The 27,529-nt window shown below is 48.4% G+C and overlaps 1 protein-coding gene across 3 annotated transcripts in view; it reads right to left on the bottom strand.

Moving 5' to 3' along the window:
* Window positions 1-27,529, bottom strand: part of PRKCH (protein kinase C eta) — a 116,560-nt gene that overhangs the window by 25,843 nt on the left and 63,188 nt on the right. For all 3 annotated transcript variants that reach the window (XR_005820784.1, XM_040560568.1, XM_040560569.1), the window contains exon 10: window positions 19,786-19,940. Coding sequence is in view for 2 of the 3 variants with exons in the window: in XM_040560568.1 (XP_040416502.1) it covers window positions 19,786-19,940 (155 nt within the window). In the remaining variant the exon portion in view is untranslated. The remainder of the gene's footprint in view (window positions 1-19,785; window positions 19,941-27,529) is intronic.

The following is a 27,529-nucleotide window of genomic DNA, read 5'->3' as shown; positions in this document are numbered from 1 at the left end:
GAGAGCACAGAACCGAAGGAAGACCTGAAGGTACCATACTGTGCCGTTGTACAACATCTAACCAGAGTGCAGCCATGGGGCTGACATGCCGGTACAGTAAGCCTTACTTTACGCACCCACAGCTTCACAACACAGTCCCTAGACCCCTGGGGGATGCAATCCTGATCTCTCCCAGCCTCAGCTTTACAATTAAATGAGGAAGAGGATGGCACAGCTGCATGCTTCATCCTTCCAGGTACTGCATGGGGTAAACCAAAATACAGCTCAGGGATTGCAAAATGTAAATTCAACTTCTAGTTTTCTTAAAAAAAAACGTTCTTGTGGCTACAGAAAATGTTCCATTTGGTTTCCAACCAACTTCTGAGTTGCAGTGGCAAACTCTTGCAGACTGCCGGTGTGCACACAGACAGGCTGACCACAGCAGGCGTACCGCAACTTGCAGTGCGATGTCATAGGACAGCAATGAAGGGAAGATCTCTCCCGGTATATTTAAATAAATGCATAATTATCAGAAAGTAGGAATGAAACAGAGCAAGGTGCCCTTCTTCGCTGTCCTAACAACCAGAAGTTATTTTCAAAAGCTGACCACACTCAGCCATTTAGTGGCCTTAAATATAGCCACAGCGGCTCCAAACTGAACTTCTGCATTTCTCAGAAACAAAGTAAAAGCAGAAATATGACATAATGACACAAGAGTAACATTCAGACCCAGTGTAAGCAGTACAAGTGTGTGAAACTCTGAAAACCATCACTCCCTGCTAGGCCGCGTAACAGCTAACAGCCGCTTGTCCTTGTTGGCTGCTTTGTGCGGCCGGAGGGAGCAGAGGCCCACGGGGAAGGTCGATCCCACAGGCATCTCAGCACCTGAGCACTTCTCCAGCCAGGGGCCCGGCACCATTCCTGGGGATTTTACGCCCTCAGCCCACCACGGCACATCTACCAACCCCACGCGTGGCTGTGGAAGGGGAATGCAGCAGAGCACATCGGAGCCCCGTGCCCTTTCTCTGCCTCACCTAACCCACCTACCCTGGCACAGAGCACAAACACCTTTTGAAACACTCTGCCCTGTGCATCGGGAGAAACGCGTGATGGATTACGGCCACCCGGCCTCCGAAGCAGCTCCACCTCTCTCGCAGACACCAGGCTGGCACACGGTGATGCAACACGCACTCCTGTCGGGGTCAGACACAAAGCCAGGACCTGTGGCCGACCTCTTAAAACTGAAGCCAAAGCACAACCAAGGGCCCTTCTGGAGGGCAACGTGGGTGTTTGAACTCAGGCAGGACAAGGAGATCCTCACAACCCCCTGTATCTGTGCCCATCTGCATGTCCAAAGGCAATCTGTATCAGCCTTATGCACTCCCCAGGAGAAGACTGATTAAGCTTTAAAACGCATTCTTGCTCAGCCGCTTGGGCTTCAGCCTAAACCCTGATTGGCAAGCACCTGCATCCAGGAGCTCTATTATTATGTTTTAATCTCAAAGTCAAGCAGCCCTCCAAGCGTAAGGACAAGTTCCTGCAAGCCACCTGCCCAGGTTAGGGCAGCACCATTTGGGGTTTGGCGGAGACGGGCTGGGACCGGCGCTCCAGGCTCCCTCTCTGCCTGACCCCTTCCTGCTGGTGGGGTCCCTCCGCGAGCCGCTTCCCGTGGCCGGTCCCTTCCCGGGCTGCTGCTCGTGCCCAAGGGGCTGGCTTCTCTTGGGATATAGCTCGGGATCCAGGGCCTCTCCGACGGTTTGAAACATCAGCAGTCCCACCTCCCCTCCCTCCGGGCACTTCAGCAAAGTGTCTGTGGAAGCTAACACAATTACTGACATGATTTCATTGCTATTGAGATGAACGGGCGTGATTCATCCTCCAGTTAAATTAGAGTGGTAGGCTAAAGCATACAGGCACAGACTACAAAAAGCCTCGGCGCACCACAATGTGTAATCACAAAGCTCCCATCACGTTGGTGGGTCCGAACCCGAGGGGCACAGATCCAGGGGGACCCCACAGGTGCCGCGAGTCCCTCCAGGGTCAGGCACACCTCTGAGAGCTTCCCCTTTACCGTATCCACGGCAGCTGGCAGAGAGCTAATGGCAGTCTCCAAAGGCAGCTTTACAAGGACAGAAGGACATTCTTGTGAAATGGGGCAGCAGAGAGCCGGGGTCATTACTGCTGAAACACAGACGCGCTGGAGATTGCTACGTTGGAGTAATCCCAAAGATGGCGCAATCCGTATATATTTATATGTCCACATGTGTGCGCATACTTTTTTTTTTTTAAATATATTACATATATACAATACATGCATTATTCGCCGCACTTTTATGTGGTATTCTTGTCAGGAAAAAGGAGTTACACTCGAGGTATTTCCCAGAATCCCAGAGCAAACGTCCTCCCAGTTGGTGCAGGAAGGAGAGAGGTGGACAGAAAAAGGCTTCGTGTCCAGCCTTGGTATGCACGCCGCGCACACCCTCTCCGGATGAGCTGCCAGGCTGACTGCCTAGTCCTGTGATAGACTCCTCGGTCCCACTGGGCAGCAACACTGGAATTTGCTGGCCCAGAAACCATCATTTGCTGAGTTGCTCCCAACAGAGCTGCTATTTTATCCTTGCCAAAAAAAGAGGGAAAGAGAAAAAAAAAAAAATCCAAAACACAACCCCTCTTTCTGTGAGTCCCTTTGCCTGAGGTTTTCACAGGAGGTGTACAACAGACCTGAGACCCAAATGCGTGAACAAGAATAAGATGTGGACTTATGACGGAAGGTGCCAAGAGAGATTTAAAAGCATAAGCCTGTTATGTCACCTTGACAAAAATAGAGCAACATCGATTCAAAGCCTGATACAGAAATTAAAATGAAATCAGGCCTGTGCCCACAGTACGATGTGGTCTCAGTGCTTCAAGATGGAGTGGAAGAGTTACCCAACACGATTAACCATCGCCAGCGGCCCACAGCCCACCCTAGAGCTGCTCTAAGGCCTTGTCCCAGCAGGATCAGAGCAGGACCACGTTGCTCAAGAGGCTCCTCTTTCCAGCAGCACAGCCACCCGTCCCCATTTCGCCACCGTCTGCCACTAAGCCTGCCCTGGGGGAATTAGACGGTAGCTCAAACCAAAGCGACTCTCCTGAGCTCTCCTTGCTAATCTCACAGCTGCTCGTGAAATCTACCCTCCCCACACTCAGCCTCTGAGGAAGGACGTTTCACTCAAGGAAATACCAGAAGGAAAAAAAAAAAAAAAAAAAAAGAAGTGGCACCATCCATCATGATCATGTGTGCAGACTGCCTCTGGCAACAGCTTGGGCAGCAAACAAACCTGTACTAGTATTTGTAATGCCAGCAGGGCTTTGTGGGGAAGAAGACACTCCTGAACTGAACCTGTATGTCTAGTCAGGCTTCTCCATATTCATATCAACGGCTAAGGTTCATTCCACTCTGACCCTCATCCTGAATCCAGGGAAATCAGCAGAAGATATCCTGTCAGGTTTGCTCGATTTTGGATTAAGCCCTTAGGAGAAAAAAAAAAAATTACTTAACCTTATTAAGGCTCTGAATTACAGATCCAGATTTATAAAGCTAAAGCTATAGGCACTAATCTCCTTTCTATAATTGACTGAACAATGCTGAAGGCAAAAGTATTCTGTATTTTCAGATGGGATTTTTTAAAAGCACTTTGCTCTGGTCTCTGGATTTCCACTGCCAAATTTACTATTAACTTTCAAAGAATCATTTTTCTGGGCCAGAATGGATGGTTTTGAAAATCTCACCATCCCCACAGAATTTTTATGCACACGATGAAAGAGCTGTGTCAGTGCTAGTGATACATTGTGGGCATAAAATGCACGGACTGTGCCGGAGGGGGTACTGTCTAGCCCCCATTGGAACAAATTTTAAACATACTTCCCAGGAGATGCTGTCTTGAGATGTTTGTTGTATTTTAAGAACTGAGACCATCCCTGATATCATTGGTTATTTTTTTCTAAGACTCCGGCAAACCCGTGGGCACACTAAGTGCTTTCCTGACTGCTCTGATCTCTCCGCTTCTCGCCACAACAATCGCTTAAATAGCAGCAGTGAAATCAGATGGAAGAAGTCTTTGCAAGAGCCTAGCAAATGGGTCATTATCCCACGATTTAGGTTCTCATTTCATGTGGATTACTGCTGCTGTTCCCTCATTACAGGTGATTCACTCCAGGCTCTGCAAAGCCCAAGGATCCTGGAAAAGCAGGGCAGAGCCGGGTGCAATTCCTGGCTGGGCATGCCGGGCTCCCTGCAATCCCGCTCCCACTTCTGGGGACTCCTCCCAGCTTTGCAGCAGGATGAGAGGGACAGACTGCATCTCATGTGCCACCCCGAATGCCATGCTGGCAGCAACCAGACCCAAAGCCACCCATGAACAACGCCGGCCTGTCCCATCCCGTCAGTTCCTTTGCCCATGAGTCTCTTCGGTCGGGGCTCCCTCTCCAGTTCGCGCAGGGACAGGGAAGCTTTCCCAAGGCAGTTCAGCCCCTCTAAAATTTGACTCACCAGCTGGCAAGGCCTTTTAAGTTACCAAATTAGGTGCCTTAGCTTGCTGCCCGATTGCAAGCAAAGCAGAAGGAACTTCGAGCAGGAGTCAATGCTCAGCTGACACGGTTACCGTGCAGGGAAGGCTGCCAACTCCCCGTTCCCGTAAGACGCGAAACAAATGAATCAGAAAGTGAAAAATAAGCCCTGTCTCTGAGCCCCTCTCCTTTCATAATCCAACACACAGAGCACCAACTCCAGGAAGGAGACCGGGAAGTTTGCATAAAGGAAGCACAAGGGGCACTTTCAGGACAGGAATGGGAATAATGACTAACTTCGGCGGGCAGCGAGCTCTAGCTATGTTGGAAATTTGGGGATGTTGCCCGTGTGCCTTTCAGTCGGCTGATTCAGAGCCAGTTCACACTCTGACTCTGTGTGCTCACTCTTCTTTCCAGGACCAGGACGCCTTGCTTACTGAAAGGTACCTGTGACAACTCTTCTTAACTCACCCTTTTGCAGGCCAACACCACAGATCTCAGGACCCTCAGGTTTTACTGTTTTAATTGGGGAAGATCTGAAACTGTCAGGTCCCTCTTTTTCACACTATCCTTTACTATATGCTTATGGTTTTTGATTATAAATCCCTTTCTACTGGAAGAAGACACCATGAATCCTCACTGACCTTATTTTTAATCTAGGGAGGCAAGAAGCAACAGGCAAAACAGAGAAATCTTTGCTGAGAGTTGTGATGACACCACCTCAAATCAAAAGTTGTTAGAATTAATGATATTGTATCTGAACGTCCCATGTTTATACAGGACAGAACTGCACAACAATACACATTTTCTATCGCAACACCAAAGTCAGCCAACCTGAAGGCACGAAGTTTTTCAAAGAACCCTTTGTCTGTGCTTGCTAAAGGTACAAACACCCAAGTGACATCTGAAGTGCATTGTTTTTTAGCTCATGTCCTCATCAAAGCTTAGCACGTTCCACCGACAAGGGTATATTTTTATTTTGTGGCAGGAAAGTGATTCTTAATGTTATTGACAATCCCAGTGGATTCAGTCACCAAGTACACCAGACCCATCTACACAGTCAAGTACCACTACTCTCAGATGGGGCTGCTGTTTTCAGATCTTCTCCCCATCAATAAATAATTGATTGAGGACTAATGGAAGACCACAGAAGCTCGGGGAAGCAGAAAGACTCTCTACTGTCCCGAGAAAAAGGACCAAAAAGTGAATTATTTTAATTTTTACATGCTGAAATGCATCAACCACAAAAGATACATTAAAGCTGATGAATTCCTGGCACTGTTCTAGATGGGCTAGGCAGACAAGGAGCAATAGGTGACCTGCGTCCTCTCTGCACTTTGGGGACGCTACACACACGTGGTTTATCTGTCTCCCATTTCTGTTCTCAGGCAGACTTCACAGCACTTTACTTTACAAATGGTTTGCAAACCTCTTCATCATTTTGCATGAGAAATGATTCCATGGTAGGGTGGCGAGAGCAGAGAACACTGGGTGGGGATGGCGGGGATGGTGCTGCAGCCTACTTTGCGCTAGACCACAACAGGAAAGCAACCACACCATGACCCAGCAGCTACTTTCACATCAAGATTACATCCCTGCGCATTGGGAATCAGCTTCTAAACGCATGCCTACTTTCACTTCCCACCCCGCATTGTCCCTGCGGTGACTTGAGAAGCACCACAGTGATATGAACGCAAACCCAGCTTGCTTCCTCTTCAGCCCATGCCATGGTTTTTTTTTTTTTTTTATTATTATTACTTGTTTTGAATCTCTGCATTTCCACACGCATTCCTGTCTCCACAGCCATCCCTGCTACCTGGAGCTCAGCCCTCGGGCATTTGGTGCTCTGCCCCCTGACCGAGCGCTCGCACTCACTCCTGGCGCCACTGGCAGCCTGCATCACTGCTGGAGTGACTCAAAGCAGAGAACGCCCAACAAGAAGAAAACCCTCATCATCAGCCTTTCATTCCCCCACAGAAACCAAAGCGTGCTCCCAGCGCAGCTCTGCCCAGACACAGAGTTACCGTGTCGACACGTGTCGCAGCCGACACGCAGCGTGTGGTCTGAATGCAGCAGGCTCTGCCACGGAGCTAACCCAAGCTTTGGGGATTGGGCAAAACCGCTTTCTGCTGCACATCCAAAGATGAGGCTGTGGGTCAGATTTCTTCACTGAGCACTTCTCCATCTCCTCTTTCTACCTCAAGGCGAAGTGCTCCGCAGCCTGACGGCTCTGGTGCCCGCACTGCTCCTTCATGCCACAGACGCCGAGCTCCAGCACCAGTGACGCATTGCTCAAGCATGCGGTGGCTTGCTGTTAAAACCAGCAGCCAGCCCAGCAGAGCTCCTCATTGCCCTTGATTGCCCTGGGCAGCTGGAGCTTTTTCTGGCACCTGACTAGCAAGCCCGTGGCTGTTACTCCATGTGCAGAAATGAGACAGAACATGGATCCGGGCTCAGCCTCTTCCCGCATCTTTGAAGGAGCGTGTTCAGGTTTAGCACTGGCCAGCTGCTGAGGTAGCAGCGGGGTTGCTTTTTATAAGCGAAGGACAGCCAGGTTCCTCTTCACGGCGATGTAAGCCACCTTGCTCTGGCCTCTTCTCCAGCAGCACGGCCGTGGTACCTTCCTACCCAACCTGTCCTTCCCTGCTCTGTCCTATCGGTGATTTTGGGGTGCTGGGCTGGTAATGGTGCAGCAACAGCGTGGGCATTCAGTGCCTCTCCACATGCTACAACCAACCCCAGCAGCAAGAGCATGGCCCTGCAGCAGCCCTCACCGTGGGCAGAGGACAGCATTTCACTTTACTCATGTCACAAGCAGTTAAGGGAACCAAGAGACTTCCCAGATCGCCCTGGAAAAGCTGTGCCAAGGCTCGTGGTGCTGCCACAGGACTTCAGCTGGCCCCTGTGCTCTCCATCACATGCCCTGCTTTTTGCCGAATTCCAAAGCATTTAATCATCTCACATATTCTCCTACTCTGCAGCGCTGTCCCATCGCACGGGGTGAGCTGTTCCTAGAATCAAGTACCACACAGATGAGCAAGACTGGAAAAATCTCCCCCCCTCTCCGCCGTGCGAGCGCTATATTGGCTTGTCATTGGTACAAACCACACATTACTTCACGATTTTCCAGCACCCACAATCCACATCATCAGCCGGCGAGTGGGCTGGCTTATATACGCACATGAACCACAGAAGGGTTAACCCTGCAGTGGGCTGAGAGGAAAAGAGACCTATCTGTACCCAGGGCTGTGACTCACCAGGAGGGGCTGCGCAAAAACAGGGCTTTCGGAGGCAGACGGAGAGGTGAGGAATTTCTCCAGGGATTCCTCCCAACAGACAGACGCAAGGAAACAGACGCGAGGAAAGGCGGCTCACCTTTCCCATAACTGAGGCGGATCGGGTGGCTGCCCTGCCAGGGGAATCGCTATTGTCCAGCCCATTGTTTTCAGCGTGGCTAAAAAGGGGACGACAGGAGACTAATTGCTTCACTGGAGGAAAAAAAAAAAAAAAAAACTGTCTGGAGAGACCAAATTATTTTGTAGACTGTTGTTGTTTGGGTTTGTTTCCATCCTGGCTTAACGAGCATTAATGACTTCAGTTGCACGAGGATGGGGGGGGAAAGCTATTAGGGTGGGAACATGATCTACACAGACCTCTCTTCTCGCTCAGCACACGCTTCTGCCACCGACAGCCTCTACGGCCAACTGTGTGCCCCATTTGCCTGGCCATCCCTCCTCCGGACCATCGGACCGAGGAAGGTGGCCGAGAGCAAAGTGAAACATTTACGTTTTCCTTTTCCATCGGTGTGACTGGAGCTGCCAGACTTGAGCAGCTCCAATACTTTATTGTGTTAGCTGTGCTCAGCAACTTCTGCAGAAAAACTGCTGTCCCTTCTCAGCAGCAGGGAAACGAAGGGAAAATGTCCCAAACAAGGGGATGCTCCAGGAGAAAGCACTGGAACCCACTGGCTGCAAAATAAAGTGCGGGTATTTTTTCTGTTTTGTTGTTGTTTTTTTGTTTGCAGAAGCCACGCTGAAACTTCTGAGACTACATCTGGTGCCCAGAGTGACAGAATTAATGCTAGGGCCAAGACACACAATGAATGTTGAAGTTCTTCCTTATGTAACAGCACCTGGGACACAGCCACTCGCTTGGCTGATACTGTGAGTGGCCCTACCACTACAGGCCAAAAAAAAAAGGGTGCCTCCCGACCTGTGGGGATCAGGTCACTCAAGATGTGCCACCAGCTGGTGCTGGGAAGCAGCCCCAAAGAGCTCCAGCAGGAGCTTCACCTGACTGCCTAGTGGCCTGGGGGATGCCACCCGTCCTGAAGCACTCTGAAGGCTGCTGTGAGTGGGAAGGCTGAGCTGCAGTAAATAGGGCAGGCTTCAAGACAGTTTTCCATTATTTATATCGCACAAAATCTCTCTCTTCTCCCTGGAGCTACTGCTGTCAGGTTAGTCACCAATTTGGGCTATCAGTGAGCTGAGCAATTTCACTAGATTAAAAGAGTGCAAGGGGAAAAAACACTGAGACTTTCCACTCATGAATCAGACCTTTGCCCACTCAAACTGCAGATATTTTGTGTCTTCAGAGGTTCAAAAGCCAGTCCCACTTTGCTCTGACTCCTATCCAAAACATCACGATTTCCATCAAGAAGCACAGGTAAGTATCGCCTTCCTGAGAACTGACAGGAAAATGTGTTTCAAGTGGCTCATTCACAGATAAAAGCTATCTATTTAGCAAATACGGTGCTATAAAGGCCTTTTCCAGGGATACCGAACAACTGGTGAGATCAGCTGTGAGTTACACTGGTCACGTCCCAACCCTGCCACCAGCAGACCGGCTGCCATCAGTCGGCCACCACAGCACTGCCATTAACCCTGCAGCTCAAGGCACGAGGCTGCCTTGAAGCAAAACCAGCCGCTCCGCTTCGGGCCCTTCAGAGCAAGGTCTGGAAGGAAGGACACACAGGAGAGCTGGGCCACACGCCGTAAAGCTATCCGCTGCTGGCTCTGTCTGCGTGATCAATTCGTCCCTCAAACAAATCGCGGCATTCAGCCCCCGTTCCGCTCAGCCCGCGATGAATATGGATACAGAGGCCGTTTCCTCTTCCCCGGTGTTTTTGGACAAACCTTGCTGCTTCAAGCGGGAACAGCCAGAGCCAGAGTTGCTGGCTCGCTGTCTCCCGAGCAGCACAAGGGAGACTGAGAGCTGCAGCCCTCCTGTGGGTTCCTCCCTGGCCCCGACAAGTCCCCGCAGAGCAGAACCAGCAGGAGCAGCCCCAGGTCGCTGGTGCTGGGGCAGAGCAACCAGGCAGAGCTCCGACCTCCGCGGCGGGTGGGCTGCCTGTTTGGGAGCATGGCCAGCTGGCCAGAGGCACAGCAGCTCTTTGGCTTTCTCGTTTATGTCGAGGCTGGGCAGAGACGCAGGAAGCGGTAGCCCACTGCCAAGATCTTTGCTCCCTTTGCACAGCAGAGGCTGAATGCAGAAAGTCTGGCTGTAATGCTGCTGCTTGGGCACCGGGCTTTGAACCAGTGATACAAGAAATACTGAAATGGCAAGCTCCAGCTAGGAAGAACGGTTATAAAGCAAGAGGAAAAAATTAAGAGAACATGCAGACAATGACTAAACTAAATTGATATGATTGTGTTAAAATCCCCAAAACGTTGATAACCACCTAAGAATTCCTGAGATATTGACAAACTGAAATACAAAGCACAATCATTCAGCTTTTAGGCACAAGTCAATGAGGATACAGGACCTTGCTTGCTGCTTATTACGTTTTCCTACTCAGGTAAATGTCAAAAGGAACGTAACTAGATCCAGAGAGGGGAGGAGAAAACCTGAAGCCCGCTTGCTAAATGCCACGCACTGGCTCAGCCTCTGACACGTGTCCCACAGCGCCTGCCTGCTGAAATGTGCTGCGGCTGCACAGCGCCATCACACTCGGCCTTGTCTGAAAGATGATGAAGTTTGAAGGAACAGCTTCCTACCGCCCCTTTTACTGCAGGGATTTACACATGACAATTTCCCCGGGCTGCTTTCCCTGCTTTCTCACTCATCCTCTCCTCTAGCCCCCTTCAGTTTCCTCCACAACACACTTCAACAAGGCACCACAACGCCGCTGCCTGCCCCCAAATGGCACGGATCCAGGAGCCGGGACACCTCGCAGTGTCCCACGTTCCCTCGCTGCTCTGGTGGTTCAGATGCGAACATTTGCATCCCAACTCGATGAACTGTGGCAGGGCGGTATGCCTGGATTTGAGATTTAGCTAGAAAATAAACTCTCCTAGCTGGAAGTAATCTTCCCGATTCAGGAGCACTTCTATTCCTGTGCTGCTGAGAGATTTGTGAAAGCTGCTAGAGCTGTTAATAATAAATCACGCTTCTGAAACTTTAATTGATTCAGAAGAAATCAGTTCAGAGCGTGGTGTATCTCTGCGGTTATGAATGTATCACACTTTGTATACAGTATATATGTATATAGTTGAGACTTGAAGGCTTGCTCCTGTTCCCATTGTTGTCAGCTGGAATATCTCCACTAGCTTTAGTGGAATAATAATTGGGTAATACAATTCTGAGACTAAATTGTGCCTTTAGGCACAGCCTCATAAACAGGAGGATCTCAATCCCATTAACAGCAAAGGTGTTATGACTCAGAGGCCAAATGATGAGCAATGCTTTCCCCTTGCTCCATGGGAACAAGCTTTGCAATTTGCATCCCGGCCTGTGCCAGCAGCTAGCTACAACCCCCTGGCATGAAGAGGGCAGAAGCAAAGCCACGCTCGCTGTCCTGCCCAGGGCACCACGGACACGAGATGAGCTCCTTGTTCCACGGCAAGGCCAGGCTGACAACTCCAGCCGACAGCCACCACACAGTGATATTGCCTACTGCTGCTTCTTGAGGGGCTTAGGGAAGCTCAGGCTACAGTGATGGATAAACACTGCTAAGGAAGCAGAGCTGTTCAGCACCTGGAGTTTCCAGTTTGTAGAGTTACTTTACAGTTGGAAATTTTCATCTATTTTTTTTCTGGAATAAAAGTAAAATTTTAGGATTTTCTTCCACAGAAATTCAGAACGCAAAACTGACAGCAATTACTGCAGTGCTACAATATAATGATGAAATTTTCTACCATAATTATTTCTATTTTATTTATGTACTCATTACAGACAGCTGATGACTTTGAACTAGAACCTAAAGGCAAGATGATTCAATTGCTCCACTGATAATAAAAGCTGCTGGGTGACTTTACAAAATCCCCGTTTGCATAAAAATGGCGTATCTACATGCTCACCGGCATAAACAACAAAATCTAGGCATTGGGATTACTGACCAAGGAAACGTCAGCAGCTGATCTTGTCACAGATCGAGAATAAGTCAAATTCTGCCTGGAAAGCGATGGCAGTTGCTGCAGGCCAAGTATGTCAACAACACCGATTTTCTCATTGTCACTCTTACATCTCTCGCAGCTTCACCCACTGCAACATGTCATGTTGCAAGAAATCTTCCATTTCAGCAAGTCCGAGGGAGCAGATGCAACAGCATTTTGTCGGCATAATCTTTGTTTTAAAAACACTGTACAGAACATTTATTAAGGTTGACAGGGACCTTTTCCTCAGCTATAAATATCAGTCTCCCGAATGCTAACTCATGGGTCATATTCTCTGACATTCACGCTGAAAGCTTCCTCGATTCAATGTTATTTCTAGGATGCAGGTGGGTACAAAGATCAACAAAACGACTGGATTAATGCTGGGCGGTTCTGGAGATCTCAGAGCAAAAGTTTTCAAAATTGGGTGCTTAAAATTATTAGCCTGAGTGCCCTTGGTATCAGGGAACAAATCAAAAGTCAGGCGAGCAGTTCTGGATAAAAAAAAGGTAGCCATAATATTTTGGGGCAGTTTTAAAAAATAAATTTTACATGACTTCTTAAAATTAAAATATTTTTATTTTTACTTTTTCTCCTTCTCATGCCCTTCACTCCTTCAAACAGGAACAGAGAATGCAAGAAAAGCAGTATTTGTAGATAAGATCATTTCTTATTTTCAGAAGTTTGAACCTAAATATTTCCAAGTACTCTGGGACCTAAAAATCTGAGTCTAATTCTGGGCTTCTTCATTTAAGAGCTCATTATGCACAGCGACTACTTGTATTGTATCTGTAAGCTTTCTAATTGTGAAACGCCTTCATAAGGATGCAGTAGTCACCAGAAATATCAGAATACAATTCACGTCTAATTGCTTACCCCTGCCACAGATGAGCAATATTGCTTGTTTTTGCTGGTACCAGAGTTACCAAGAAGCACCAAGCTCTCACATCAAGCACTCGGTAAGTGAGAGTCCATGTCTGCAAGAGCGTAGCATGAAGTTATTACACACAAAAGTAAACCTGCGCCAAAGGAGAACAAGAGTAGAAGTACCAGGGCCAGGCGTTTAGGTAGAGGTTATCCAGCCCTGAGGCAGCTGGATGAACCAGACAAACTCTTGAGGCCCCTTCGAGCTCTGTTTTTAATGATTTATACAAACTCATCATGTGCAGGGTTTGCAGGTTTCAAATCAATCCCTTTAAATAAGCATAAAGGAAAAAGTAGACACTAGCAGAGCCAAAAAGTTCTGTAGGCTATTCAGCGGTCCTTAGTCATGTGGAAAGTTGCATTAAAGTTCACAGACTATATACAGTGGAGTCAATGGGGCACAGAGATCTGATATGTGGATCTCAAAACAGGACTGCTCTTCGTAAGCATAACTGTAAATCAGGACTGAACCGTCCGGCACAGTGACTGATTAAACATGACATGGAAACGTGAAAGGCTGGTTTTTGTCTCTGCCCTTTCCATTTGATCAAGTGCAGAGAAACAACACTTTAAACAGTGCATTCGAGAGCTCAGCTTGCAAGCATGCAACAGCCACAAGTTAGTGAGAAATTATGTAGTGGATGTACCCCCTATAAGCACAAATCAACCTACAGAGCTGTTGACTCTCACATAAGATAGCTGCAGACATTACCACCCTCCCCACCCTGAGAGACATTCCTTTATATTCTCTAAAGCTGAATGAAGCACTTTCAGGGACTCCAGCATGAAAATTTCTCTTCTACACTAAGCAGTTGCTGTAGGGACTGGGCTGCTGGTATGCTACTCCATGCCAATTTGCAGCTTTTAGCCGATTTGCTTCACTTGTTCACCATAAAATCAGCTTATATTTCATTCTTTCTGCTACTCTCATGTAGATCCCCCCCTCTTTTTTTTTTTTTTTTTTTTGGTCCTGCTTCCATGTATCTACTCCAGTCCTCCTGGCCCCGATTCAGGAAAGCACCAAATCCAGGATCCCATCGAGGTCTCAAAGCAACAGGGACAAGACCCCACAGCTGAGGTTATCCCAAACCCGGGTGGGGAGGAGGGAGACATCAAACACAAAAAGACTACTTCCAGGTGCATCTAGCGTAGCGTATTCACCCGACAGTTTTCAGAGTTATCCGGCTTTAAAATACCTCGTGCAACAAAGATTTACCTTGACTTGCTAAGACAGCAAAGCTCTGCACAGCAGCTAAGCAAAGCAGCAGGAACCCCCAGCCAGCCTCCCAGCCCATCGGTTTGCCTTGCAGGGCACTGCCGGTATCAGCAGCAGCCCCAGCCCAACTGCCAAGTTACATCCCTGGGGAAAGCCTCTGGACTTCAGGAGAAACCAGATCTCACTCCAGATGTGAAAAAGGGCAACGTGAGATGAGAATAAACAAAATCGCCAGTTGCAAAAAAAAGAAACAGAGAGAGAACATGAGGGATCCTATGTCTACAATGTCCCGACCCATGGAAAAAGCAAACAGCACGCTCATAAGAGCTGCTCTGTTAGCAGTGGCTCTGTGTAATTACGAAAGGCATTCAGCTTCTGTTTTCAGCATGTAATTTTTAATTGATTTTGCTGAAAGAAACTTTAGTGTTGTTTCAGTTAATAAGAGTCTTTCCAGCAAAACTGGTCTCCTTAAAAGGCTTATGTAAACCTTCCTCCAAATGTCACAGGCTCGCTGTTTGAATTGGCAGTGAATTAACCTGTTGCAAAAAACTCATTGCCTATAAAAGCCAACAGTCATGAGACATACAGCTGCAGACCTGACGGGCCTCCTGCGCTAAGGAAGGTGATGATTTCAGACACCTGGCCGGCATCCAGCAATCTCTGCAGATCTCAGAGGAGGAGGAGCTTTTCCCTGTTGTGAAGAGCACCGCACACAGGAAGGCGATGCTTGCGGATAACACACAAGAAAGTAAACACTTGCCATTAATGAGCCTATCATACGTTCCCCAAGAGCTAGCGTTCAGCTCCAAGACAAGACCACGTTCTTATTTGGGTAACTGCATAATTACCTTTTGCCTTCCAAAGGGACCGTGCGTGCTATTAAACACAGTCAAGTCACAGGACCTACTTAATGGTTTGCTGCCTTTATCTCAGAGCCTAGCCACAGCAGAGCACAGGGACTCCCTGCACACCATCCCACGCTCAGAGGCCTGACAGAGCACAAGCAGACCCCAAGGATCTCTAGACAGGCCACCCGCAACAGAAATCAGACAGCCATAATGGCAATGGAATAAGCTAACTAGCACAAGCCCTCAGAATTAAAAGGTTTTTCATCCAAAAAAGCAGTCCTTTCCCAAGCTGTCTAGCCCAGCCTTTTAGTGCTTCTGGCTTTTAACCAGCCACACTGCCTGTACCCTTAAAGATTTACCTGCCGTTGTGCTGTGCTGAGAGGTGAGCTGGGCCAGCTTTGCTATCCAACCACTGGCAAAACCAGCCCTGATGTGCAGGGTGCACGTGTGACACTGCTTCTGCTTCCAGGTAACTGCTGACCCAAGGCTAGTTCAGGTACATCACCATCTCCTCTGTCACTTCCACCTACAGCAGAGACATTCCAAAAAGCAACTGTTTCATCACCCTTCAGGAGATACACTTGCAGAGGCAGAAAGTTCACCATAAAAACCAAGACCATGCCAGCAGGTTGGGTTCGTTGCTCTACGTTGCTGTAAAAAGGCTGCTACCTTTCTGAAATCTCAAATGTCCGCAGGGCAAACCCCTACCCCTTCCCCCCTCAAGACAACCCAGTTTAAGAAAACATTTACGTTTGCCTTCAGTATGCAGGTGTGATGCCATTATTCAGGGACACCTTCTAGGTGACCTTGGCAAGGGGACATGGCCACCAACAAAGCTGTACACCACCCTACGCAAGGTTTGAACTGGAGGGCAGTAGGGCAGATCAGCCATTCTTACATACTGCTACCTGGAAGGAAAATTATAAAGCCTCATAATTATTTACTATCTCTTTGTTTTTAGAGACTGCAAGTGGAGCAGCTCATTTGCTCCGTGTAAGCCACTGTGCAGTCTCATACTGCTCAGCTGTGAATGCCGTTTTGTTTTGTTCCTGGCATGCACAGAAGCCAAAATATGCTTCCCACAGCCTGGGAACTGCTGAACTGAAAAGTGAAAGTCGGGAAAGAGCTGCCTCAAGAAAAATAGGTCACAGAGGCTTTACATAAAAATCACAAACAAACCTACCAACCTGCAAGAGGGCCCAGCATGCTGTTTTCCTTTAGAAGCATCCTTAATGAACGAAGCCGTGCAAGAAGAGTGCCCTGCGAGCAAAGATTTTATCTACAATAGCTTTGATTATCACCTAACCTTTTTCTGGCAGCGTACATCATGAGCTGATCCTAAGTATGTCCTTGTCCTACCCTTCTGTGGTTAGGGGTGTAGAGTATGCCATGATTTGGTACGTTGAAAAGCTCATTTCCATGTCTGCTTTCATTCTAGCTTTGTTCCTTCTATGATAGGATATGGAACCACACTACACTTGTCAACGTTTTTTTTTCAGAAAGCAACTATAAATAGGCACTGCTGAGATGACAGCTAAACCTCAGCTTAGGGCAAGCCAGAAATGTTTCCTCGTTAAGGCCAGAAAGCCACCTCTTTTGCAGTGCTGGAAATGAGAAGAAAAAAACCCAACACACTGTGAAACTAAAAGCTCCCTAAAAAAAATAAAACCAAACATAAATACGCACTCACACATTTATAGGACTTCTTTTCTGGGCAAGGCTTAGTAACAAAAAGCAGACTTTCACTGAAGTGAAGGGCGACCACTGAAAATTACATCAACTGCAACATGAAAATCAAATCAGCCTGTAAGAGCACCAGTCCAGCACCAGGACTGACCGCAATGTTAGAAAGTCACATCCAACCAACACCATCTGCCCAAGGAACCCCGTTCCATGGGCATGGCCTCACAGTAGCAAAAATACAGAAATACCATTCTATAGATATTTCAAATTGGGAACATGTGGCTGGAGAAGGACTCAGCAAACACCCAACGTTCCTTGTTACCAGCATTGCCACCACAGCCCAAAGCAACACAACTCAGCTACTTCTTGATGAACTTTGAGTGCTCTCTCCCAGGCTTCTCTGGCTTTTCAAAGGAGAGAAGACCCAGCTTTTGGCAGTACGTGTTGCAAAAGCTTGACGTACCAGGAGAAGAGTCATTGTGTTGGTAAATGCAGGCTGTCTCCTGAATTGCTTAATCTTGGAGGGGTGGGGAGTGGGGATATACAGGATTGTTATATGAAAGGCCAGCCCAGAAGAAAAACATATGACACAGGGTATTTCTAGGCTAGTGACTTACTCCACTGACCCCGGGAATCCAGAAGAGGCTCATTGAACAGCTTCTGGCACAACGCTTTCTGGTCAGGTTTTTCGTGGTGTCTCTCCCCACTCCTCCCAGCTTCCTATGAAAGCACTCAATATTCTAACAATAAATACATCAAACCCTCTTACACGAATGCAATGATTCCCTTGCAAGTATTTCCTTCCCATCTGCAGGCTCCCTCCTGGTGCCCACTTTCACACACCTCTCCAAAGCCTGGCATTTGTGACCCAACATAAGCAACCTCAGCTTAACGCAGCAACGACAAGCAGCTCTCTCCCCTTACACCCTCCAGAATGGAGTCTCCCTGGTGATTAAAAATAAATAAATAAATAAATAAAATAAACATGAACAAAACCCTCACCCGCTACATCTACCCATTGCAGCTGAACTGACCTGACTCCATGGCTCAACCAGTCTCCTACCAAGATCAAAGCCCATGCAGTTGTTCAAGCAGCTTTTCAATTACTCCTCCAGTTTCCATCACGAATTACAGCAGCACTTGAAGAGTGCCAAAACCCAGAGGGATCGATTACTCCTGCCCTGTGACAGGCAGCGGGCTGAAGGGTACAGGAAAAGCTGGAAGCGAAGTGGCATTACATTATGTGCAGGCACAGTTTTGCTGTTGAATGATTGACAATAACTACTGGATGTCACTAGTTCGAGGATAATGTCATTTGCGTACTTATCTGGCAGGGTCTCTCTTCAGCAGCTGGCATTATTCACGAGGGAAGAATCAGACTGAAATCCAGCTGTAGAATCAGTAGATTTGCTATTCTGTGCAGACAAACACTGTGCTTTAGAAGCTCAATACGTATGGGATATACATCACTGGTAGTTTTCATACTCTCAGGACCTGGAGAATATTACGGCGATACTCCTCTATTTTACTGTGCCACATGTATCACATGGTTTCATACTTTAAAAATAATGTGATATTCTCTATCTTCACCTGACCATCTGTTTCTTATGGAACTCAAGCTAGGAAGAGAAAGAGAAGTTGCAGTTCCTTGATTTATCTCAATCTCACCATCAGACAGGAGATCGCCCTCCGCACCACCCCTGGCCCTTTCGCCAGTTTAGCCCTCAGCTAGTCTGTCTGCGCGGGTTTAATCGATATGGGAAAACACCCTGCTAAACACAGAACAGCATCACCTGGGCTGAACTGTGCAAAGCCCCAAATCAAATGGCATTTGGCCCAACCCACAGTCTGATACAGAGACTGACTTGCACTGGAACTGCTCCCACCCTGGACCAGATGCGGGTCCTGCTGTACAACTGTACCCACGCACTGAAAACAGAGGCGACATTATTCTGCGCCGTGCTGCGTGCCACAAGTAGGACTGGGCAGGGTCACAGCAGCCCATCCCCAAATATGCCTGCTTTGCTGACAAAACCCAGGTAGCTGTATCCAAATAAAACAACTGACTGCTCCTCCTTCCAATGTTCTGGGCAAGAGGATGCCAGGGGCATTATACGATGCATGTCAGAAAGAAACCTTTCTCTTTAACTAGACTGTCGCAGTACAGGCATCTCCTTGCTCTAGGGTCCTGTGCCACTCCAGAACAGGTCTCGCTCTGCCTCTCACAAAAGATGCTGGTTATCTTGCTCAGGAAGGGCAGACAGGCTGGCTGATCCACGCTGGCTGGTCCATGCCTTGGTGTTTGGCAATACAGAAAGGAAAAAATACAACCAAACTGCCCTCCTGGGTACAGGGGGAGGACAAAAGCAGGGAGCTACGTACGGGAAAACATTTCCTGAGAACAGCCTTGAGATGTGGGCTAATGGTGCTCTGACCCTGGTGCAAACACAAAGATGCCAAACACAGACGTGGATAGGAAGGAAAACCTCCTGCTGTTGGATCATGGCAGGAACGAAAAGACAATTGGTAACTGAGCTGAATGGCATTGGATACGTACGTTGAATAAATAGGATTTAAGCATAGTCCCATAGCTAATACGGGGAAACAAACACACTTGGGCATAACCAGCACCGATTAGCCTTTAAATAACAAGGCATACAGCAGCAAAGGCAACAGCTGCTTGTATTTACCTCCCAGAAAATCTAGGAAGGTTTCTCTGAACGCCTGCCCCTTTGTCATCAGTTTGATACGTGCCCCACAGCAGCAGCACAGGCCCGGAGCAGCACGGGGGAGGCTCGTGTCGCTCAGCAGCTAACACCCTGCAGCCAGGCAGACCCGTGCTGAACACAGGCACCTGGTAGGGCAGAGCAGGGGCAGTTCTGGGCTGATGAGCAGCCAAGTCTGCAGAGCGACGTGAACCGACACCAACACAAACATCCCGTGCCTCGGAAGGAAAGCATTGTTTTCTATGTGTCTGCACACGTCATAGGAATACCCTCCCCGCAGACAACAGAGCAGCCAGAAGTTTCACTCCTTCCTGGAAGCTGGGTGCACCTCGGATATTGTGCAGTGGGAAAGTGGAGGTAGTGTTATCCCAGCTGACAACTTGTTCCTGGTGGGCAGCAAGTGACAGTTATTTACTCAAGCAGAAAACTCAAGCCATCATCCCAGCCGTGGGGTTCAGACAAAGAGAACGAATGAAAGCAGAGCTCACCGATAAATGATGCCTCTTTCATGGAGAAACATAAGGGCTGAAATAATTTCTGCAGCATAGAACCGGGCCCGATCTTCGTCGAAGCGACGCGACTTCTGAATGTGGAACATCAAGTCCCCGCCATTTACGAACTCCATCACAAAGAACAGGCGATCCTTCACACACGCAAACACAACAGATATGAACAGCATTAATCACATCCTCTGTCAGGCTTACAATTTTCTAAGTATTATCTCCCAAAAAAAGTCAGATTAAGTACCCATGAGATGTTGGGGGAAAAAAATCCTCATTTTTTCAGGAAAGATTAAGCCAATACCAGGAAGATCTGTTAATACCCCCTTGCCACCTCCCTCCACCTCCCGAACTTTTGCCCCCAGAAATGGCAAACGTTTACATGTGGATTGGGCATATCAGTAGTTGCATGCTCATCACTAACTGGCCTCTGGAGGGTTTGTTTAACTGTTTAACGTGAATCCAGCAGCGTGTGATACCCCTTCAGCAGCACTTTCTGAGCTGAGCAGTCAGAAGAGAAAACTGTAAAAAAAGACATTTAGTCCCTACTAAACATTGCAGCTTTCGGGGGGAAATGTTTCATAATACCCTGTGCGTAACCAGACTGCAGCTTCACCACGACAGCACAAGAGCTGTGGAACAGCAACAACAGCTCTGTCTCTGGGGCACCCCGACGCTATTTCTAGGGAATGTGCGTTGTCTTACAGAGACAGATTTCCTGCCATGCACTTGCATGGCAGCTGCCTTTTAGGCCTTCACATTTTGGCTTTCCTGGCAGCTCTGATTAACCTACAGATCTTTGTGCGATGAAGGAACTGATAAGGACAAAGTATAAACCGAAGTCTCTACTGGGCAGAAAAGCAACTGGTTCAATAATGTTCAGCTCATTAACCACAGCTGCTGGTCTCTGGGGCTTCTTTCTTCGCTTTTTTCTGGTTTTTGCAAAAGTCTCCAGATAGGGAGACGCTTGCTTAAACTCTGAGTGTTCGACAGTCTGGGTGCAGGCTCAGTGTGCCAAAGCGGTGCCCACTTAGCTGTGAGAGAATGGTTACACGACAATTTGTCACAAACGTAAAGCCTAGAAGTGTTTCAGACCCTTTTAAAATTTCCCCTAGTACTTGTTTCAGGACATTCAGCATTGATTGTTTCAGTTTTACTCTGAGTAACAGGAACAAGCAGGCTGGAGAAGAGGCATAGGATTCACTCAAGATCAGCCAGCCTTTTAATGCTACAATTTGCCCTTCTTCCCCTCCAGCCCCTTCCCAGGTCTGACATTAATCACCTAGAAGCTAGTTTTAAACCCTCTCTAAATTTAGGAGGATAAGCGTTGTCAGTCTCCTCTTGCTGGCAGGCGGCCAGCTTGCAACCACTACTGGACTTAACGTCCCGGGATGCACACAGAAGGGAAAAAAAAAGCAGCCAGGAATGCTTTCGATCCTCTCCGTACACAGGCAGGAGAGCAAACTGCTCGTGCCAGAAGAGGACAGCTCGTTTCTCGTCACCGTCCTGGGCTCAGATGAACAGCTCTTTGGGCTCCTTCCAGAAGCAGAAGAGCTCAGGTAGGTGGTTCCCAGCAGGCGAACAATGCAGCTGCGTGCGGCACCAAGGCCATGCGCTACGTGCCGCTTCCAGTCCCTGCAGACAACAGTGCTTCATTGTTTCACCCTGCCCCTATCTTAGGGCAGCCGCAACACCCGGGCTGGCTCGTCTGTGGCAGCCGTCTAGCGAGAGCAGCACAAACCGTGCAGAGGCACCGGCAACCTTGGGTGTTCGGCCCGCATCAGATTTGTACTGCCACATCTCCGCTGCAGTTGGTTCAGCTGAATCTGGCTCTGCTGTGCCTGCCTGTTCTGCAAGCCCTCCTCCAGCTGCAGCGCAGCTATCGCCTCTGCCTTGCCAGCTGGGCCAGCTTTTACATCTCCTTGTTATTCCTTCCCGCCTCCTTCCACACTGATCACTCCACACGCCACATGCTTACCTAGCTCAGCTTGCTCAGGCATCTTTTCAAGCCCACACTTTAAAAAAAAAAAAAAAAAGAAATTGAAAAAAAATCCCTCTTGCCAGGTCTTCTACAGGAAGCAATTTAACTTACCAGCACCCTGACAAGGTATGTGCGCGTGTATTTATGTAAGTAAGATATATTCTTGTATAAACACGCATACAGTTAGGAACATATATTTTCTACTCTCTCCTTAAAGGTAAGCTTCAGGGAAACAAAGTTAACCCTTCATCTCTCAAAACATACAAGTCCTGCTGCTCTGGTGCTGGCAAAACTCCAGGGCCTATCTCAGACTTCCGGACATACTTCTATGTACTGCAATGCTTAAAGGAAGGTGCTTCTTCCTCAGACCTCCAGGTGAGCACAGAAACAGTCTATCATGAAATTTATATACGACTGACGTTGGAATTAACAGCTTTTTGGTACAAAGAGCTCTGGCTTCAGACTAACTGCAAACCTGAGTACCTTTGTCTGTGTTACACGGTACTCACAAGTGCGATAGGTACTTCTCCTCCGCCCATGGTCTCATTGCACAAGTCAAATGTAAATATGGATTATTTAATTACTGGAGCTCTCCCATTTAGGCCTAGCAGGACTTTTCATTACCCAAATTTTTATTTTTACTTTTTTAAAGTCCAGCTAATCGTCTACGCGGTTTTCTAACACTCAGAAACCCCTTGTACTTGCTGAAGAGAAGAGCAGGATGGGTGTTACAACTTGTCCATAGCACAGCATTTGTGCATTGGCCTCCTACATACCTGGCAACAAGTATTGGAAAGCTCAGCACTAATGAGCATCCTTTGGGGACCAGGATCTAGGAACCAAGCAAGGTCTGACATTTTCACTCTTAAAAGGTCATAAGCTTGCCAAACTGCACAGACCAAACACTCTTCCAGGAATTGTTGATAAGTAAAATAAACAGTGGTATTTTATGGGGGGGGGGGGGAAGGCAATTTGCAGCACGCAGAATAAGAGCGGATAAATAGCTCAAAAAGGGGCCAGGAAAGGGAAACCTTAAAATAGCAGATAGTCCGGGTACTTGAGGGTTTGACCCTCCCTGCCTTTCCTGAGGCCAGGTGCTACGAACACGAGTGAGAGGAGGCTCAGGTTAGCTCTGATTCGCGCTGGTACACTACAGCTCCTCCCTCGGGTACACCCTCAATTGCCAGGTGGAGTCGTGAGCCCCCTTTTTGGGGACTTCTCAGTGGGAATTAGGAGGAGGAGAAAGCTGGAGTGTCTTTGCCAGGGCTCAGTGCTGCAATCCTCACAACTGTTTTCTGTTTTGCATTGCTCAGAAGTTTTCCCTGATTTACTATCTCATCTTGACGTTAGCAAAGTAAGAAAGAGCATTTGAGTCAACAGGAAATGGTGACGCTAAAGCCTCTACAGCAGCGGCGGCCGCACGAGGAAATCACATTGCACCATTTCTGTACTGGGATCGAGGCGAATAAAGCCACAGAACAATTGTTGCTGTAAATAAAAGAAACGCTTGGAGGAAACACAACGTCCATGGCACCAGGTGGGCCCATTTCAAGGCTGGCCTACATCTCGAGATTAGCCCTGACAATTGCAGCGAGAGACAACTGGTTCTTTGTCTTGTTTGTTTGTTTGTTTGTTAGTTGATTTATTTGTTTGCTTAAATGTGAGTTTGCCATGTCTGTTTGTTTGCCTCCTAGCAGGGCAGGGGCCACTAGAAGAACACACGACGTCCTAAGACCCATCCCGATACTGGTTACCATACCTATCAAACACAAGCACTCACCAAGCTCCAGTTCAAACACCGGTTTAGCCCTTTGTCCCCACCAGCTTCCCTAGGAAGCTGTCTTGAATCCTTATACCTTGCCTCCTCAGCACCCCAGCAGGGGCGGAGTACAGGTTTTATTAAAAGAGCATCCCTTCCCTCCCCATACCCAAAAAGGCCAGTGCAAAGGCTAGTTTCTACCCACTTCCAGCTAAGAGTCACAGCCGATGCCCATGTGTAAGCCACATGAGACTGGTGTCACACCAAGGACCTCTGAAAACAACCAGGGTGAGAGCCTCACCTCCTTTCACACCGAGTAAATGTGGCAGGGCAGCACCATCACCCCAATTCAAGCAGCGTGGAGAGAGAAGGAGGGGAAGAGATGTATTTCCTACGTGCAGGCACATAAGAAAATAACAAAGCTGCTGTGCCACGGACAGCGTGGAGGCCAGAGAGGAATTCTCTCAAGAGAGGCTTTGGTGGAGGAATTTTACAGAAGCCTCGTCTGTAGCTGGCCACTGCTACAGAAGGCAGCATCTTGAGATGAGACCTGGTCCAATGTGGTTTAGAGAAATGGTCCAGTTTTTCAAAAAAATTTTTCTGGCTCTGGAATTCTGCTACGTTTGCACTTCATCCTTTTGGAAGTAATTCATGCACACAACTCCTTAGAAAATCAGCTTTGGGCTTGATCTGAGTTCAATGAAGCCAAAGGGTTTCCCCAAGAAAAGTCATTTTTCACTGTTTTGGCAGTTTAAGCTGTGCAGAGTGGAAAGCAGGCTTTCAGAATTATCTCCATACAGAAACAGCTGTGTCACTGCTACACAGCAAAAGTTTATTGCTTCCAAAAATGAGTAGCAGGGCTTAGGGAGCTTGTAAGCAAATAAATTAAGATAATTACAAGAGCTGGCAGGCTCCCTCAGCGCTCCCGATGTTCTCTTTCTCCCTTTGTGGTCCGCAACCCCCACACAAAGCCATCTGCCCTCGGTCTCGCTGGGAGCGTGCAAATAAGCGGCGCTGTCTCAGGACCAGGCTTCAGCAAGCCACACGTCCAGCTCCGCCAGCAGCGCCAGTGACCATCCGTATCTGGGTCAAGGCGCTGGACCCGGAGGAGGAATAATAAGCAGGTTTGTTTCCCAATATTTACTCTCACAGGAGTAACACAACCAACAACCACGCTCGGACGCCGCTCTGCGCCTTCCCTCCGCGCCCAGCCCTTCGGCCGAGGCAGCGCGGCGTCCCCGCGGGCTGCCCGCCGCTCCCAGCTATGTGGTTTGCAGCAGGACAGGCTGCTCGGATGGGCGAGTTACCCTTGGAAGCGTTTCCAACCCGGAGAGGATCACAGGCACCTTCAGAAGGGGCTCACCACAAAGGAGTTGCTGGAGCAACCTTCACACGGGAGCTGAAGCAGACCAAACGAGCTCAGCCCTAAACGGCCGTGTGGTGTCGAAGCAGCGCCCGGCTGTGATGGAGCAAGACGCCGATGCCAGGCAAAGATTCGGTCCTTTGGTTTCAAATCAGAGTAGCTACGTGAAGCAGAAGAGAAGAAACAGCTCCATGTCGTGCTCGCTCAGCTGGAATTATCTGTAGGCGTTAGCTACGCTTCTTAAACACAGTCACAGCGACGACTGCCACCGGCACCTGCCACCGCTCTGCCACCACGGCCCCAGACCCCCAAACGGACAAGGCAGTGGAAGGCATCAGACATTACAGCAGCCTGCTGGCTGACCGCTAGTGCTCTCTTGGCCATTTTCTCCCTCTGCTTCAGTGGCTTCCGAAGCACGTGCCAGCCCCAACAACCACTTATGGCCAGGAGAAATCAGACCACGGCAAGAGAGCGTGTAGTGGATGCCACCGTACAGCCCCGGGGCTATCAAGATGGGAGAGATCGTGGTGTGCCGTGCCACATCTGAAGGGCTGAGAAAGAGAAGGCTGCTTTCTTCCACTTGTTTTCATTTTTATTTTTTTTAGCCAGAAGGAGGTGCAGTGAAAATTTGGACTGAGAGGTGGGGTAAGCTGCACGCTGCGCTTCCTCGCGGCTCAGCTGCGCTGGAGGTAGCGAAGGCACTTCTGAGAAGCACGGGTCGCATCCCCCATTTCGGGCTCTTTCAGCAAGGAACTGCTGCCGTCATCGTCACAACTGCGGGAACAGAGCGGTTATCGCTCACCGCTGCGCTCCGCGACGCCGCTGACAGTGGGCACAACGCTGCCTTCCCTACGCAGCGGCAGCCAGGCACATAAACATCGCCCGGAGAGTAACAAATTGGCTCTTGCCATTTGCATAAATAAACTCTCTGGGGTCCCTCGGGGTAAAGGCTGCCCTGCGTGTGCATGCGTGCACAGCACAGCATTAATGCTGAGCTAATTCCAGAAGAGCTGCACGACAGCCACAACCCAGGCCAAGCCGACAGCAGCCGTGGGGTCCCATCTGCTCCGAAAAAAAGTCCTGAATCCAGCTACATCCTTCAGACTTCAGCCTGTGTCTTCTTCACTGCTGGGCTGAAATTTCAAACTCGCAGGCTGAAGAGTTTTTGTAACACAAGGTCAAATGCGATCATCTCTCTGCGACAACACAGCCTTTGAGATCTGCAAGTGAACCGCACGCGTAGCTTCCCTCCCCATCCCCTCCCCTCACGATGGTCTAAATCACAGTGGGATTGGCTCATTTTATGGCCAGAAACCTTCACTCAACATAAATGCAAATGGACAATTTTTAATCACTTTTCTTCATTTGTATCTCTTTCACTAGAAACAAAACAAAGAGCCCAAAATCGCAGGCACTAGATCAACCGGCTCAATTATGTACAAAAAAAATAATAACCAAAAACCTACATAATCGCAATTCAAAAAGGAAAAACAAAGTGCTATCCTGGCCACCGAAACAAAATCTCCTAAAAGTAAAACACAAAACAGAATGAAAGAAGAAAAAATCTTCCCCTCCGGACCTTATTAAACGTCATAGAAAATTACATAAACACTCCTTCCCACCTGAAAGATCACAACCCAAAGGGCTGGCTGAACTTAGGAATAAATTCCGGAATAAGGAACTAGAATATATCAAGCTGTACGCATCACTCATTAATCAAAGATTTATAGGACATCTGCACCCCTCAGCTAGCCGCTAACATCCCGGTGTCTCAGAAGAGGGCAGCTCTGCAAAGATCATGCTGTTTTCACATCTCCCAGTTCAGAACAAGCTACTGGAATTGCTGTTCCCGCTTTGGACCGATCAACCCGAGACAGCTCTGGCCTGTTTTTCAAAAATATCCACTACTTGCAACACCTCCTGGCCTCCGACTGCACTTGGGGAAAGCTAGAGACCTCTGAAAGCTCAGCTAAAGGTCTTCAGGAAAATCTGAGCTGCAAAACAAAGGCTTTGCGGATCCACCCTCTCACCTGAAACGCTGCCTGGAAAGCAGCTCAGGTTCAAAGAGATTTAAACCTAAAGCACTGCTGGGTTGAGCCTCAGCTAGTTAGCTCGTCTCTGCCTTTTGATAGCTCCCCTCCCTTCCTCACTACTAACTGGCACTTGGTTGGTCACCCTGTTTGAGAGTTGGTTTCATTTCAACCCTTTTAATGCCACAACTTCGTAGATTTTAAGGCCAAAGAAAAATATTACTTCCATCTACTGTGGCTAACGATGTGCAACACAACGTCCTTTTGTTACCCTTGCACTAAGCTCGATAGCTTTGCCTAACAGGTACAGCCTCTCTCACAAGGCACTGCAGATGGAGACAGACATTTTCTTAGCTTCATAAAAACACAAGTAGCCCGAGTCCCTCAGCAACTAGGGCACGAAAGTTACACTGAGTGGCTACAACAGTGCTAAGATGATGGTAGCTAACACTTCAGGTCATATTTTCACTTCAGCTCCTATCACCTCGGTGTGCAGCGTAAGTGTGGACACCCAGCGAAGTTCACAGATAAAATCAGAAACGTCAGCCTGATCTTTTTCCACCTTCTGAAGCCAAAACCACTCTGCCTACAAAAAAAAA

Source organism: Cygnus olor, chromosome 5 (genome assembly GCF_009769625.2).
Source record: "Cygnus olor isolate bCygOlo1 chromosome 5, bCygOlo1.pri.v2, whole genome shotgun sequence".
NCBI classification, from domain to species: domain Eukaryota; kingdom Metazoa; phylum Chordata; class Aves; order Anseriformes; family Anatidae; genus Cygnus; species Cygnus olor.
Note: the sequence above shows the minus strand (reverse complement) of the source record. Positions and strands in the feature narration are given on the sequence as shown.